This window comes from Vulpes lagopus, chromosome 24 (assembly GCF_018345385.1).
Source record: "Vulpes lagopus strain Blue_001 chromosome 24, ASM1834538v1, whole genome shotgun sequence".
Taxonomy (NCBI): Eukaryota; Metazoa; Chordata; class Mammalia; order Carnivora; family Canidae; genus Vulpes; species Vulpes lagopus.
The window spans coordinates 24,833,234-24,848,939 of NC_054847.1; the positions used below are offsets into that span (position 1 = coordinate 24,833,234).

Consider the following 15,706-nt stretch of genomic DNA (forward strand, 5'->3'; position numbering starts at 1 on the left):
CACAAACAAGGATGTTGTATTTACTCAGTAGGATCATTATAGGGTATATGCTCAGGTGCCCAAAGTTCTAAGCAGTTGGAAGGCAAGGAAATATTTATAGAGTCTAAAGGGCAGAGCTTCTTAGAAGTCAGCTTACCAAAGGAGCCCCACGTGTTTGAAAGAGAGAGTAAGAGCAGCACTTTGTTTAGATACTTGTCAGTGACTGGAGGTTCACTATCAGTTTAAAGAGATGGGCGGAACTAAAGTTAGCTTAAAAATTCCCCACTGGGTGGAGTCTGACTAGAAGTACCCTGAATTTCTCACACTGAATTCTGACCTATAAGTTTTTAAAGAAATCCTAAGAGATTTCTCTTCTTTAAAGGAGACTGGAAGCTGTGGACCACATCATCAGAAACCTAGCTGGTAAGCACAGAGACGTTGACAATACACTCTGTACACCGATATACAGTCTGTGATTTTTCCAAAGGAAAGTTCTCTCTGCTAGAATCCTTGTTATAATGTTTTAGAGGTTTCTTCTACCAGTTTCTTCTCTTTTTATTTCTCCAAATTGTCTTCATAGAAATGTCACAATCTCCTAATGCCTCCCCGCTCTTTAACATGTTGGGTTAAATAAAGAGAACTTGACCAATGTAGTGAAGAAGAACTGCTGTCAATAGCATTATGCAATTCATTTAGTAAAAGATGGTTACATCTGACTAAAGTTAATTCTTAGTCACTTGAGGTTAAATGGTAAGATCAGAAAAAATTCAGATCTCTACATGAGTATTAGGTCCTATGTTTTCTGGCCATTCATTGTCGTATGATACTATTAGTCACCTTCAATATTTTGAGAAGTGAAAATGTCTATTTCCTAAGCAGAGCTTCTTTCTCTTTCTTTTTATGAAATATTTGCCTAAGAATGGAAAGTTGATATACTTTTTTAAATAGCTGAAAAAAATTTTTTTTTCCTTTTCTGCTTTTGTTTTGAGGAGGGTGGGGTGTTTTAGGTAGTGACAGAGCAAACGTGTTAATGTGCTGCTCAACATGTAATTCATATAATCCTTGATATGAAATATACAGTTGCCACAGTGAACAATAATGTAAATAATACTGCTCAGTGTGCATGTATTAAGTGATGTTTCCTTTCTCAGTGAAAAGCTTTGCATTTTCTTTATAGTTTGCCTTGCCAGGTTCTAAACTTTGAACTTGTATATAATCTGCTCATTTCAGGCATGAAACGTGAAACTGTGTAAACATTAACCACTGAGTGTTCAGTCATTTATTTAACTATTTAAACTTAGACCCACAGGTGACTAGAAGATCCTGAATTCCAATTTTTTAATAAAAGTTTTAGCTTTAAAGTTACAGCTGCCAATAAGACTGACAGACACAATTTACAAAAATGCCAAAAGCAATTTAGGGTAAAAATGGCAATTACCACTACAAGGCATTAATATTAAAAGGTATTATAAGCATATCTTTTATCTCTTTATAAAGGAGTTTACCTAATTAATTTCATTTGATTCTAACCATGATCCTCTGAAGAAAGTAGAACTTAGTTTTATATAATATGCAGCAGAGAGAAGTTAGGTGACTTGCCTAAGAACAAATGTGTATATATACCCATCTTTTTAACAAAATTAAAACTAAATATGTGAAATATAAACTTTGGAGTTTTTAAAATTTGGATTGCTTTTTTTTTATTTCAAAATAAAGGCATGTCAATTCTTTAAAAAATGTGTTTGAGAGAGAGAGAGCATAAGCAGGGAAGAGGAGTAGAGGAAAAGGGAGAAGAAGACTCCCCACTGAGCAGGGAGCCCCATGTGGGGCTCCATCCCAGGACACTGGGATCATGATCTGAGCGGAAGGCAGATGCTCAACCTACTGAGCCACTCAGGTGCCCAAAAGCATGCCAATTTATTTGGAAATGGGAAACCTACACAAGGAATAGAATTATGGCTTGTGGAACATTGATTGTCTTAGCTGGAAGGGTGAGTGCAGAATGAAGCAGCAATTACTATGAGTTAATACATTGCTTCCCTGGAGTGAGAGCACTCTGGTATTGTGGGCACTGAGGACTGTATTCACTTCTGGTCTCTGTTGTGCAGTTTGGCAGGTGAAACCAGGTGTGTTTGCCCCAAAAGACTATTTCACCAGCAGATATCTCACTATCAGTGCAGGTGAGTTGTGACCTCTGAGCTGTGTGTGACAGGCCCACAAGTGGGAGCAGTCTCTTTAACCTTTGCCTGGCTGGGACTGAATTGGAAGGATTGATTACTAAGAGTAGATAGATTCATGCCTGCTGTATTTTGCAGATGGAGTACAAGGCTGAAAAATAAAGAAGGAAGTTAGGGAAAAAAAGAGATAATGAGCCAAAGAAATATTTTTTAAAAATCATGAGGAAAGATAAAAGGAAAAATAAAATAAGAGGTCCAGGAATTCTGTTTGTACATTCTACCTACATGCCGTGCCAAAGATGAGCATGGTTGACTCAGTTCCTCAAGTGAAGTGCAATCCCAAACAGTGGACTTTCTTATCCTTCTCTTATCTTTTTGTTCTACACTGTTGATTCCAGAGTTTATTCTGGAAGTGGAAGAAAATTATTCCGATCCTACAAGATTGCTATACGGATTAAATAAGAAACAAATACAGAAAAGGTAAAGAATTAATATGAATAACTTTTTTTTTTAAGATTTTATTTATTTATTCATGATAGTCAAACAGAGAGAGAGAGAGGCAGAGCCATAGGCAGAGGGAGAAGCAGGCTCCATGCAGGGAGCCCAATGTGGGATTATATCCTGGGTCTCCAGGATCGCGCCCTGGGCCAAAGGCAGGCGCCAAACCACTGCGCCACCCAGGGATCCCATGAATAACTTTTTTTAAGTAAAGAAGATTGGACTTTATTGGAAATATGATGGTAGCAAACTAATTTGTATATTTAAGTAGGGAACCCATTCAGAGTTTACAGTTAAGATCAATGAACCCTCAAAGTTCTGACTCTCAAGAGACATTCCTAGATATAAGGCAAGATCTCTTGATTCTTAGTCTCATTGAAAATGTTTTTCGAATTAATTTTCATGTGATTGGCGTAAGAAGGGTATCCCTCTATGAATAGTCATCAATTGTGTGAAATCAAGCTGTTTTGTGCATTCTTATTAAGTTGATGTTTTAGGGGAACACTCTCCCTAAAAGCCACTGCTCAGAAATGGAATGGCTACAAAGATAAACAAGATTTAGGTCTCCAGGTAGAATATATATAGTTCAGTAGGGTAGACTAGCAACTCAATTAAGCCACCATAAGTAATGGGTTTATAGCAGAAGACAACTCATGGGATTCTCAGGACAGCCAATTCCGTAGGTGGCCTTCCACCTTACACACACTTTGTTGCATGGAAGGATTCAGTGACTCTCCAGACTGGCTGCTCCCGTCACCTTTCAGGAGACAGCTGTTTCATCCCCTGCCGTTGCATAACTAAGTTGATTCTTAATTTTGCTGAAAGCACTTCATATTAACAATCAGTGGTTCTGTTTGACTTTGAAAAAAATGAGTCACTTGTGACAATACTCCCTCTAGACCCAACCATTTTATCATTGCTTTCCACGATGTTTAAAAATTTTTGCTCTTGTTTCAAATTGAATGAATATCTGTACCTCATAGCTCAGATTCCTGGAAGAATTTGATTAGATGCTTAGCTAAATACCATTATGATTGTTTGGCTAAAGCATTCACAGCAAGTCACTCACAGACCATTGACAACACAGTGCATTGTCTCCAGTGGGTCAAGTATCTAAGAGACATCTAATGATTTGTAACCAGGCAATTGATGATGTCAGGTGGCAGAGACATAGTCATCTCTATTCAAAAGGCAGATTATTTCATCAGAAGGCAATAGGTGGGAACCTAGGCAGAATCAAGTTGTAGGCATGGCAACATATTTCACCTTTCCCAACCATAGAGGCATCTAAAAAAATAATAGTGTCTGGCAGGATTCATTACTTATGAGTAAAGGTGTGCTCTTAACTGTTACAGGTATCCAGAGGAGGAAAAACTACTTTTAGTTGAGACACATGAAGGCCTCAGGGGAGAGGGGGGAAAAGTCGCCTTTGAACTAGGGCTTTGAAGGGGACTAGGATGTAAATATGTAGAAAGGGAAGTAGAACATTTTAGGCAAAGGAAATGACATGAGAAAAATCAGAGATAGAAAGTTTCATGAAAGAGGCAGATAGTTTAGTAAGGTCAGAAACTGAAAGAACAACCAACGTCAATGTTGAAATCATTGACTTTTGTACAGAGGTCAGATGTATAAGTAGAATTCAAGTTTAGAGAATGGGAAGTATGCTTGTTTTACTGGCATTGTATGTGCAACTCTTTATTGCCTAAAGTGTGATGGTCAGAGTGAGAGCCAGGAGGGTGGTAAGTAGAGGTAGATGATTGAACTGAGGTTTGAGAGCCTCATCTCTGTTAGTTTTAGTTGGTTCTCAGGATTTCTAGGCTTTAAGTATAGTCTACGAGTTGGAAAATATCGAGCTTATATCTTATGATCTAATTTTCTTCTGAGCTACATAATCTAAACATCCAATAGCCAGTTTATTTCTCCCTCAAACTTTGTGTCCTAAATAGAACTTTGATTCCCCCCCTTAAAATGTTTCTTCTCTAAGTATTTCTTATTTCACTACTTTGAACCTATTTCCACAGACCCCTCACCAGAGAAAATCTATCTACCTTTCCCCCAAAACATATAATGAATTCACACACTTCTCTGCTTTTCTCCTCATCATATTTAATTCACCATCATTTTTCCCTGGACTACTAAAATAGCCTGAATTTGCCTATCTTTTTCAAGTCCTTCTAACTCATCAGAGAGTAGAAAAAGTGATTTTTATTTCATGTAAAATTACATCCTATCACTTTGCTACTCAAGATACTCCAACAATTTCCATTAAACTTGGAAAAATATCCAAATTCCTTTCTGGCTTCAAAGTTCTTCATAATTCTGCCCCTGCCTCATACTTCCCTAGTGCCTTAGCTGATCAGGCCAAGCCGATCCCCACCTCAGGATCTCTCTACTTTCTGTCATCTCTTCCTGGTCTTCACATGTTTGATCCATAATATGATTCAGATATGCATGGTAACCCTGCCTCAGAGAGGAGCCCTTGCCCTTGCCATGGAAGTCATTCCATATCCTCTTGACTGTACTGTTATTCTGCTTTTTTTGTCTTTTTTACTCACAGCTCTTGAAACTCTGAAATTATGTTGTTTAATCATATTTTACATTTTCCACTAAAAATTAAACTCTAAAAAATTATTACTTATACTCCATCTTTTACACTGCTCTTCCATCAGTGCTTAGAGCTACATGGTTGGTGTTCAACAAGTACTTGGAGTAATGGAGGGGTGTGTAAGTGGAGCCACAAAAGTATGAATTTGTAGATCAAGCTACCTGAGAAAATTTTTCTTCTCTAATACTACTCTTTCTCAATTTCAAAAAAAACTAAAACTTTGGAAAATAGAAATAAATCAATATAAAGAAAGCTTGGGTAAAGTTTAAGAATGTGTAGTTAAATTTCTGTTGTTACTTTTTCCCTCCAGAAAATTAAGTTTTCTTTCCAAATTTGTGAAAAAATTTAAATGATGATTAAACAAAGCAAAATGTAGTTTCAGAGAATATTACAGGGTCCTGCTTTGTTCTAAGATGGAATGTATAGTTTTGAAAGATAAGTTTTTCATTATCAGTAACAGGAAGAGCTCTTTGGTCTTCATATGGCAAAAATTATTAACATTATTTAAGGTAAAGTTACTTTTTTATCAAAACTGTTTTCATTCACAATAAAGACTTTATTAAGGTTCTATTGTATATATATCTCCTTAATTCTAAAACAATGATCCAAGAACCACTGGGATTAAAAGAGTGGAGTGGAAATAGAACAGCGAGAAGGACAAGTTAGTGGGGCACTTTTCACAAAAGCATCTTTATTTTTCCCCCTCGTAAGACATCTAGAGGAAAAGGTGATGAACTTATATGTGTTTGAAAGTCACTAATTTGATCGATTTTCCAAAAAATAAAAATGAAAAGAGCTAACATTTATTATGATCTTACTCTGTCCTGACAACCATTACCTAATTTATTCCTTTCAACATCTCTAAGTTACTATCATTTTCTTTATTTCAAACATGAGTAAAACTCAAACCTGAAGTTTAGTGCTATTTGATTAATTATATTATTTCTGAGGTTGGGAAGATGAGACTCTTATTTAAGACAAAAGGTTCTTTACCTAAAAGGTTAATTTTCTACAGAAAAAAGGATGGTGACTAAATTATTTTTAATTTTTTTCATTTTTAGAGAAACAACTTGTAATGGAGCCTTTACCACTTGAGTTACCAGCTGACACAGTGCAACGCATTGCATCTGAACTTAGATGTCACCCAACAGATGAGAGGGTAGCCCTCCGCCTTGATGAAGAAGATAAGCTGAGGCACTTCAAGGAGCATTTTCATATCCCCAAAATGCAAGATCTACCTGCAAGTAAGAACACTGAAAAGGATTTTATTTTTCTTAATTAATTTATTAGTTCATTTTTGCTCACACACGTTTATCATGAATCTTTGAAATCATTGTTCTGTTATATAATAGAGCTATTGTAATTATGACTGAAAAACAGTGAGTTCCTTGGTGTTACTAAACCAACCTGTCAGCCTACCTTAGCTTCAGATTCTTTATGTTCCTTTTCTTCTTCTGAATAAAATACGTACAGGGTTTTTATACTGTCATCTACCTCTTTGAACAATAGAGTGACTGATTGAAAATTATAGGCAGACACATTTACTTGTTCTTTAAGAACTTAGAGCTCAAAACAATTTCTTTTCAATACAGTATTAGAATATCTCTTATTTTGTGGCACTTAGTTTATTATAATATGATATGTGTCTTAGAGGCAATATTATTTCGGGATTTGGTTATATTAAGATGTTATGTGAATAACCATCTTTGTGCTGTAAGTAAAGATGGCAAGTATAAGACAAAAAAAGAAAGAAAAAGAAAGAAACAATAAATAGCTAAGAAAGGCAATACTGCATTGTTGTCTTTTAAATAATGTCAGAAGCTGACTCTGTTCCTAGTTTGGGGGATGTCCTACTTTAAAAAAATAGTACAGATATAAAAAATAATGACTTTTTAAATATTTGACTTTGCTCCATTTTACATCAGATTGAATAGAATTGATCCACCAAAATGATTTTCAGATACTTTATAATACAGTTTAACTTTCAGTTTTCTTTAGATTAAGTGAGGCAGATATAATTTTGGATACTCATAATCCAAAAGCATCAGCTAATATAATTTTAGAATGAGATTGGGTCACACATCTGTCCTATTTGGTGTATATGTTATTATGTAACCCAGGAAGTTGCTCTGTGAAATTATAAAAGGATAAAATAAGAGATAGACCTATATCTGATTTAAAGTTTCTTAATATCAACTGAGGTAGACATTGATATAAATGACAGCTCTATGACCTAATAAAATGGGGTAAGTAAAAGGAACTTACATCTACAGAAAAAAAAAAATCTAGGTCTTTCTAGAATCTAGAATGAAAGGACACTTTGATTTAAATCTTAAGGGATTAAAAGAACTTTATATGTGAAAAATGAAGACGGTAAGTCTAGGGATACTGTTTCAATGATATGAGAGAAGGTTGCTTGGTGACATGCAGCACACAGGGTGGAAGTCCCCTGAAATACCCACGGCCCTCTTGAGACCAGTCAGCTCTGGTGACCCTGCCCCAATATGTTCTCCAGCCCATGGGCTGCCTGGGAGATTAGATGGGTTCCTAGCCTGGAGGCGACAGCAGAAGCCTGGAGTATCACAGAGCTTTAGGTGGCCTTCAGAACATGCAACAAGAACTATAAATCAAGAATTAGGACACTACAACTTTATGAGATTTATTGGAAGTTGTAATTGCCTCAAGATTTAAAAAAATAATAATAATTATATTCCTTTTCATGAATGATAGGAAAAGCAGACGTAGCAAAGTAAGCAAACAAAAATACTAACAAGACCTATCCAGTGAGGACAGATGATGGTATTACAGGGGGAAAGAAAAACATGACACCAGCACCGGGGAGAGAAAGTGGCCGGTGGTCTAGTGTGGCTGCAGCTTGGGCTGTTTTGGGAAATGAGGTTGAATAATGGGCACATCCAGATACACCCGAACAATGACTACTTCTGCACATGAGAGGTGATGTACTTGGGGGTTTTGGTTTCTTTGTCTGTCTTACTTTTCTTAAGGTGCCTTTCTTCTATATAATAGAAGGAAGGAGGGCTCAGCCCTGAATTTCAAGACTGTTGAAGGGGTACAAGGAAAGTTAAAACCCTATTTGAATTTATCACTTTTTCTGTTACTGAACCTAAGACTTATTGACTAACATGACTTCATTCTCATGCTGAGTTACTTGCATGCAACAAAATATTTATTAGTTACCTTTTCACATTCCTCTCTGTCTTGGAACTTCCTTTCTGTCCCATCTCTCCATGGCTCAATGGATTTGAAACACAATTAACAAAACCCATCATGTTTGTCCAGGGAGGCACTGTTGTCTGAGATTGCTGTGACTTCTTGCTCTAACTCTAGCTGTGTGAGTTTAAGAAGCAAGCAGCCTCTCAGAACCAAAGTTCCTCCATGTGGAAACCTCAAACACTGCTCCAAAACCTATAGGGATGTGCTGAGCATGAAAATGAGATTATGTTAAGTGAGCCTAAGAAAAGGCCAGCAGGTTTAGTTTCCTTGCCTCTTTAATACAGACTTTGACTTCAATAGAGATTTTTAATACTGGTTCAAGACAGGACTCTTTTTACCAAGAGTTAAGATAATTTAATCAGAACACAGGTAAAAATAGCATTATATATATAATGGCTTCATTAGACTTAAGAGTTGACCCTAGTGTCCTGATTACCATTAAAATACTTGTTTAATTAGATATTTAATAGGAAGTACAAAAATTACAATCTAGGATAAATTTTCCTGATTCTTTTTTTTTTTTTAAGATTTTATTTATTTATTTGAGATAGTGAGACAAAGCACTAGCAGGGGGGAGGGGCAGAGGGAGAAGCAGACTCCTTGCTTAGCAGAACCCTGGGATTATGACCTGAGCTGAAGGCAGATACTTAACCGACTGAGACACTCAGTGCCCCAAATTATTCCTGATTCTTAATGCAATGTAAAGAGAAGGAAAATGAATTGATTTAATAAAAAATCTGGGGGATCCCTGGGTGGCACAGCGGTTTGGCGCCTGCCTTTGGCCCAGGGCGCGATCCTGGAGACCTGGGATCAAATCCCACATGGGCTCCCGATGCATGGAGCCTGCTTCTCCCTCTGCCTGTGTCTCTGCCTCTCTCTCTCTTTCTCTGTGTGTGACTATCATAAAATAAATAAAAATTTAAAAATAAAATAAAATAATAAAAAATCTGAACAATTTATCTGTTTTTTTTTTTTTTTTTTCGCCTCCAGGAATTTATTTATTTATTTATTTATTTATTTATTTATTTATTTTTTTTATTTATTTTTTAAAGATTTTATTTATTTATTCATGATAGTCACACAGAGAGAGAGAGGCAGAGACATAGGTAGAGGGAGAGGGAGAAGCAGGCTCCATGCAGGGAGCCCGACGTGGGATTCGATCCCGGGTCTCCAGGATCGCGCCCTGGGCCAAAGGCAGGCGCCAAACCTCTGTGCCACCCAGGGATCCCAAAATATGTTTTTTTTTTTTTGCTATTTTTTTTTTTTTAATTTTTTATGATAGTCACAGAGAGAGAGAGAGAGAGAGGCAGAGACACAGGCGGAGGGAGAAGCAGGCTCCATGCACCGGGAGCCCGACGTGGGACTCGATCCCGGGTCTCCAGGATCGCGCCCTGGGCCAAAGGCAGGCGCCAAACCGCTGCGCCACCCAGGGATCCCCCAATTTATCTGTTTAAAAAATATAGTTTTGAATGATGTCAAAATAGATGTCTTTAACCCCAGGAGTTCTTCTAAATTCATTATTGTCAAAGTCTGTGGGTTCCTGAGCAACCCAAAGAGGATTACCAGGGAATTTACTGGAATGTGCAAGTTCTTGGGTCCCAAACCAGAATAACTAAATCAGGGACTCTGAGGGGACCCCACTCATATGTTTTAGATCACTTAGGATGATGCTACAGAGAGATAATTAGTTAATTCTTATTCTCACGACACTCCCTCTAGGTGATTTTTACTTTGCAAGGATCCATTCTTTCAACAAGTATTTATTAAGCACTTAACTCTCTTCAAGACACTATTCTCAGAACAGTTTATCAGTGAACTAAAGAGCAAAGTTATCACATATTTGAGTTTTTATTCTAGTATAAGGAGACAGAAAATAAAAACAATGTGATGTATACTCTATTCTCAGGCAGTGCTCTAAGTGCTGTGAGGCCTGCCAGGGTGTGAGTAATGTTCTTTTACTCAGGGCCATCTGGGAAGGAAACCCTGATGAGCTGACACCTGAGCAGAGACAAGAATGAGGTGAGGAAGTGAACCTCATGATTACAGAGGTGAAAACAACCCCGGGGGGGACAAAGTTCACCAGGCTCAGAGGCAGGTGGTGTGCAAATTTTCTCCCCCTTTCTTTTTGACAGATAAGAATCCATCATCATGATCATCATCATCATCAATATATAAATAATAAATAAATAATATGTGTAATACATTATTATTTATTATTATAAATATATAAATAATTAACAATAAAACCTTCCAGGAACATCCAAAAATGGTATTGCCTCTCAAATTAATGCAAGAGACTAACATAACGCTAAGGACAAATGTTCTTGGTAACTCTGAATAATGAAAAGCAAAGAGCATAAATAAACAAGTTTTGAACAAATGAAAGGATCATGACTCCCAATATAGGCTTTAAAGATTCCAAGGGAAGGCTGTAGGCACAGCTTGTGCATTTCCGGTATTCTATCATTAAATATAATGTTTTCTCGGGGTTTCTAAGAGAAAGTTCTAGCAAAATAAGTCTTGTTTTTTTTTTTTTTTTCCTACGCCTAGATAGTTTTGAGATGTTGTTAAAGAAAAGGATCAAGATTATTTGTATTCAGCTGGTATTGCACTTATGTTCAACATTGTTCTAAAGACCATACCCCCAAAATAACTCACACACACATACATACGCATATTCCAATGCTTCTCCCTCTGCTGTGTCTCTGTCTCTGTCTCTCTCTCTCTCTCAAGAATAGATAAATAAAATCTTAAAAAAAATTTAAGACAATCTTTAAAAAAAAAAGTTTAATTTTATAGATACTTTGAACTCCTCATTGTACTTGTATACTGCAATCTCATGGACTTCTCACCTTGTCTTTCCTTTTGTATTTGACTATTTGCTCCCTAAAAGCAGGGACTGTCATATTTCTCAGTGTATGAGTGGGAGTCATATAGGCAGACCCTATGGTGGAGGTGGCCAGTAAGGTCTTATCTCTCAGAAAGAACAGCATTTGCAAAGACAGAACAAAAGAAAGCATAGTTGCTGAAGAATTAGAAAATCTGTGTGTGTGCACATGTATTTTTTGTTTTTTTGCAGGATGCTGTAATTTCTGCTGCATTTAAACATAGTTGTGGAAAATAGTTTGGAACCACAAATTTGTATATTAATGTCACTAATTTCATCAACAATGTAGAATCATACTGAAGAGGACAAAAATAGAATTAAGGAAATGATTAATATATTTTTGCAGAAATCTAAAAGGAATTGTAAAAATCTGAGTAAATGCATTGGAGGTGAAAAAAGAGAGAAGATTCAAGAAATATTTTCAGTAGTCATTGAATAAACCTCAATTCATTATTCATTGAATAAACCACCAACTGGGATCTAGGTTCAGTTCTTGCAATTTTGTTATACTGTTTAGTGTTAGGTCCATTGAGGCAGGGCTGAGCTCAAAAGTTCATGCACAACTTTATATAATCATTCTCTAAGCTCTCAATAAGGTCTAAGAATTTCCTGCTCCCAGGAGCCCATCTTTATTTTCTTCTGGCTAGAAAACTGCGACTTTAATTCATCCTTTTTTATGCACTTTCTGTGACTATGCTTGCCTTCAGCGCCCAGAAGCATGAGGACAGAGGGAGAATAAATCCATTAGAGTTATCCAACAGTCTTAAAGCCATTCATCCTCTGGTTAGAGAAGGTTTTCCTGTCTTCATGATTTGGGTGCTTATGCAGCCACTCTAACTATAACTTCCACCACTGTCACAGGATTGACCAGTGGTTACCATGAAAGAGAACAAAAATGAAAGAAAATGGAAAACCAAAAAGATTTCTCTTTCTCTCTCTTTCTCTTTCTTTCTCTTTCTCTTTCTCTTTCTCTCTCTCTCTCTCTCTCTCTCTCTCTCTCTCTCAGGATCTTAGTGATTCTCTCGACAACTCTGAAGAGAAATAAGGATAGTGGGCTTCTCTTGGAATTCTTATAATTCACACTCACTAGGTAGTTTGGAGTTTCTGGCTCTCTTTGAAAGCAAGCCCTAAGAGATTCCTCAGAAGTAGAAGGAAAATAAACTAATGCCAGTTTGGTAATATTTCAAATTCTGGTTTCAAAGTACTACCCAGTATACTTATTATCATTTATTTTTCAAAATCCTCAGATTCTAAAATGCTACTCAATACATTTTACTTACATTCAATGTGTCAGAATGTACTTCTCTATGTCAAATTTTATCTTAGTTTCTCTAAAATAGAAGGCAAGAAATGTTTTTCTGTGGTTCAAGAAAAAACACTAAATCTAAACTATACTTAAAAGAAAGAATATTTATTTAAAAAGAACTTCTTTTTTTTTTAAGTTTGTTAGCAAGCTAGTTTTTCATTCTGATGACCAGAACCAGAACTAGTCCTTGGGAATTTTGAAATGCAGTACTCTGTGTCATATAATAAAAGTACTAAGTCTTGGCTCCCATTAGTTTGCATCTGGAGATTAATTCTTTATTATTTTTTAAAGATTTATTTATTATTTATTTGAGAGAACACACACGTATGTGAGTGGGGGAGGGGCAGGGGGAGAAGGAGGGGGAAAAGAGAATCTCAAACAGATTCATGCTGGACACAGAGCCCAAAGTGCGGCTCAATCCCAAGACCCTGAGATCACAATCTGAACAAAATCAAGAATCAGAGGCTTAACTCACTGAGCCACCCAGGCACCCTTGGAGATTGTTTATTGATAAAATTTTGACCTAGTTCCCCAGAGGAGTATGATCTCAGAGATTTATAGACTTAAGCATCAATCCCAATTAAGCATCCCAATTGCCATGATTCAATTCAGTATTGCCAGCCAGCAAGAATAACAACTAAAACCCAACACAATAGTGCCACAAGTGTTTAGATTGAGACAATTTTACAATTAGACTGTTTTAATCCACTAAATTCATATGATATGCTTATAATCTTCTTGGTATTATCAGGGTTCCAAATAATCAAAACACAAATGAAACAAACACAGCTTGAATCTCTGTGCTTTCCATTACTAATGTAATAAAATCAGCAACAATTCCAAGTTCACCAATCTGTGAAAACACTGTATATCTTTGAGGAGGATCTTTTTAAAATTTTTCCTTTCTTTTCTTTAAATTTGAGAACAAAATTCCTTGTATAAAATAAATAAACAAAAAACTCACCTCAGATTTATCAAATGGACAGTCATAGTATGTTAAAATTTTAGCCACTTCTTAAGAAAAACAGGAGGGGAAGTGGAATTTTCTTGTTCAAGAGAAAAACATCAATTAAAACTAACTACATTTAAAATGAAGGATTTTTTTTTTTAATTAGAAGAGAATATGTTAGCAAACTAGTTTTTTTATTCTGATGAACAAATATTTATTAATCTGATAATAAACATTAAAATTACACAGAACAATCTAAAAAGAAATTTGCAATGGTGAAAGGAAATGTTTACAATTACTTTACATACTGACACTCCTATTTAATGTTGTTTTATGTGCATATAGTACCCCTATGGCATACATAACAAAGGTATGCATTGCCATTATAAACAAAACCATTAACAATTGACTTCTTTTTTTTAAAGTTCATTTTAGGGGATCACCTGGGTAGCTCATTGGGTTTGGCTCAGGTCATGATGTTGGGGTCCTGGGATCAAACCCCGTGTTGAGCTCTCTGCTCAGTGGGAAGTCTGCTTGTCCTTCTAGCCCTGCCCTTCACCCCCACTTGTGCTTGCTGTCTCTCAGATAAATAAATAAAATCTTTTAAAAAATAATAATAATAAACAAATTTAGTTAGAAAATATTTACATAAACCAGTCATTTTTAAAATCTTTGGAATTTACCTTTGTTTTCAGTCAAATGGTAGAGTAACTTCTAAGTTTTCTTTCTTCTTTCTTTCTTTCTTTCTTTCTTTCTTTCTTTCTTTCTTTCTTTCTTCTTTCCTTCTTTAAATTTTTGTTCAGATTTTATTTATTTATTTGAGAAAGACAGAGATAGCAAGAGAGAGTCCCAGTGGGAAGGAGAGGGAGAAGCAAGAAAGCCTGATGCAGGATGGTCCTAGGACTCTGGGGTCATGACTGGAGCTGAAGGCAGATGCTTAACCAACAGAGCCACGCAGACACCCCATAGTTTTTCTCTTTAATTTATAATAAGGGAAAAATTGAATTGCTTTATAATGACTCTACTAACCTTTTTTCTGAATGATTTCACATGTGCTTTATTCTTCAGTCTTAAAATACCTTAAATGGACTAATTAAATTATAAATTATAATAACTAGTTGCTATATTAAGTTAAAAGCAAGGTCTCTTCTGTGACCTTCAGTAATTCAGTTAAACTTGAGAAATCTCAGTTTTGTTTTGGTTTTAATATGGAGGCCAGTGCCAGGCCTTCTGAAATGTGGCCATATAAGGAATTATTTGGAAAGATTTTAAAATAACGTCTATAACCAGGCCCACTCCAGACCAGTTAAATTGGAGTCTCTGAATCAAACCTAGGCACTGTATTTTTGTAAAGCTCCTGATATGATAAACTAGTACATAAATCCGAATAAAATATACAAAGGTCATAAATATTTATATATATATATATATTTTTTTTTAATTATCATTTCATGAGTAGATGATCATAACTAGTTTAAAAAATACTATACCTACATATGTATGATTTTAAAATAAGTAATGGGGATCCCTGGGTGGCGCAGTGGTTTGGCGCTTGCCTTTGGCCCAGGGCGCGATCCTGGAGACCCGGGATCGAATCCCACATCAGGCTCCCGGTGCATGGAGCCTGCTTCTCCCTCTGCCTATGTCTCTGCCTCTCTCTCTCTCTCTGTGACTATCATAAATAAAAAAAAAAAAAAAAAAAAAATTAAAAAAAAAATAAAATAAGTAATGGTTTATCTCTTTAAAGAAAACAGCTGGTACTGGTATCCAACAATGTATTTGCAATTTGGTTAATATTTAGCCAACTTTGATGACATCAATTGGATGCTTCAAACATATCGAGTATATTTTTGGGGGGAAGGCATAAAACTTTACTCAAGCCTTTAGAGTAGTTACAACTCGAAATTTAAAATAGCTTCATTAGCAATTACTATATTAAGGGGACATATTTCTTTTCAGTTCAGTGAACCCCACTAAAAAGTAGCAGAATTTAAAACACTTCAAAAGGACCCTATCTGAGAAAACTGCTTGCTGGTTCATGGTAACATCAGCAGAAAGAATCTTGACATAC

The 15,706-nt window shown here is 36.0% G+C and overlaps 1 protein-coding gene across 1 annotated transcript in view; it reads left to right on the forward strand.

Annotated features, from left to right (window-relative positions):
• Window positions 1-259: 259 nt before the first annotated feature.
• KYNU (kynureninase) overlaps window positions 260-15,706 on the forward strand; it is a 111,138-nt gene continuing 95,691 nt past the window's right edge. Inside the window, exons 1-2 of the mRNA XM_041739268.1 lie at window positions 260-402; window positions 6,321-6,503. Of these exons, the coding sequence (XP_041595202.1) occupies window positions 6,335-6,503 (169 nt within the window). The 5' untranslated portion in view covers window positions 260-402; window positions 6,321-6,334. The remainder of the gene's footprint in view (window positions 403-6,320; window positions 6,504-15,706) is intronic.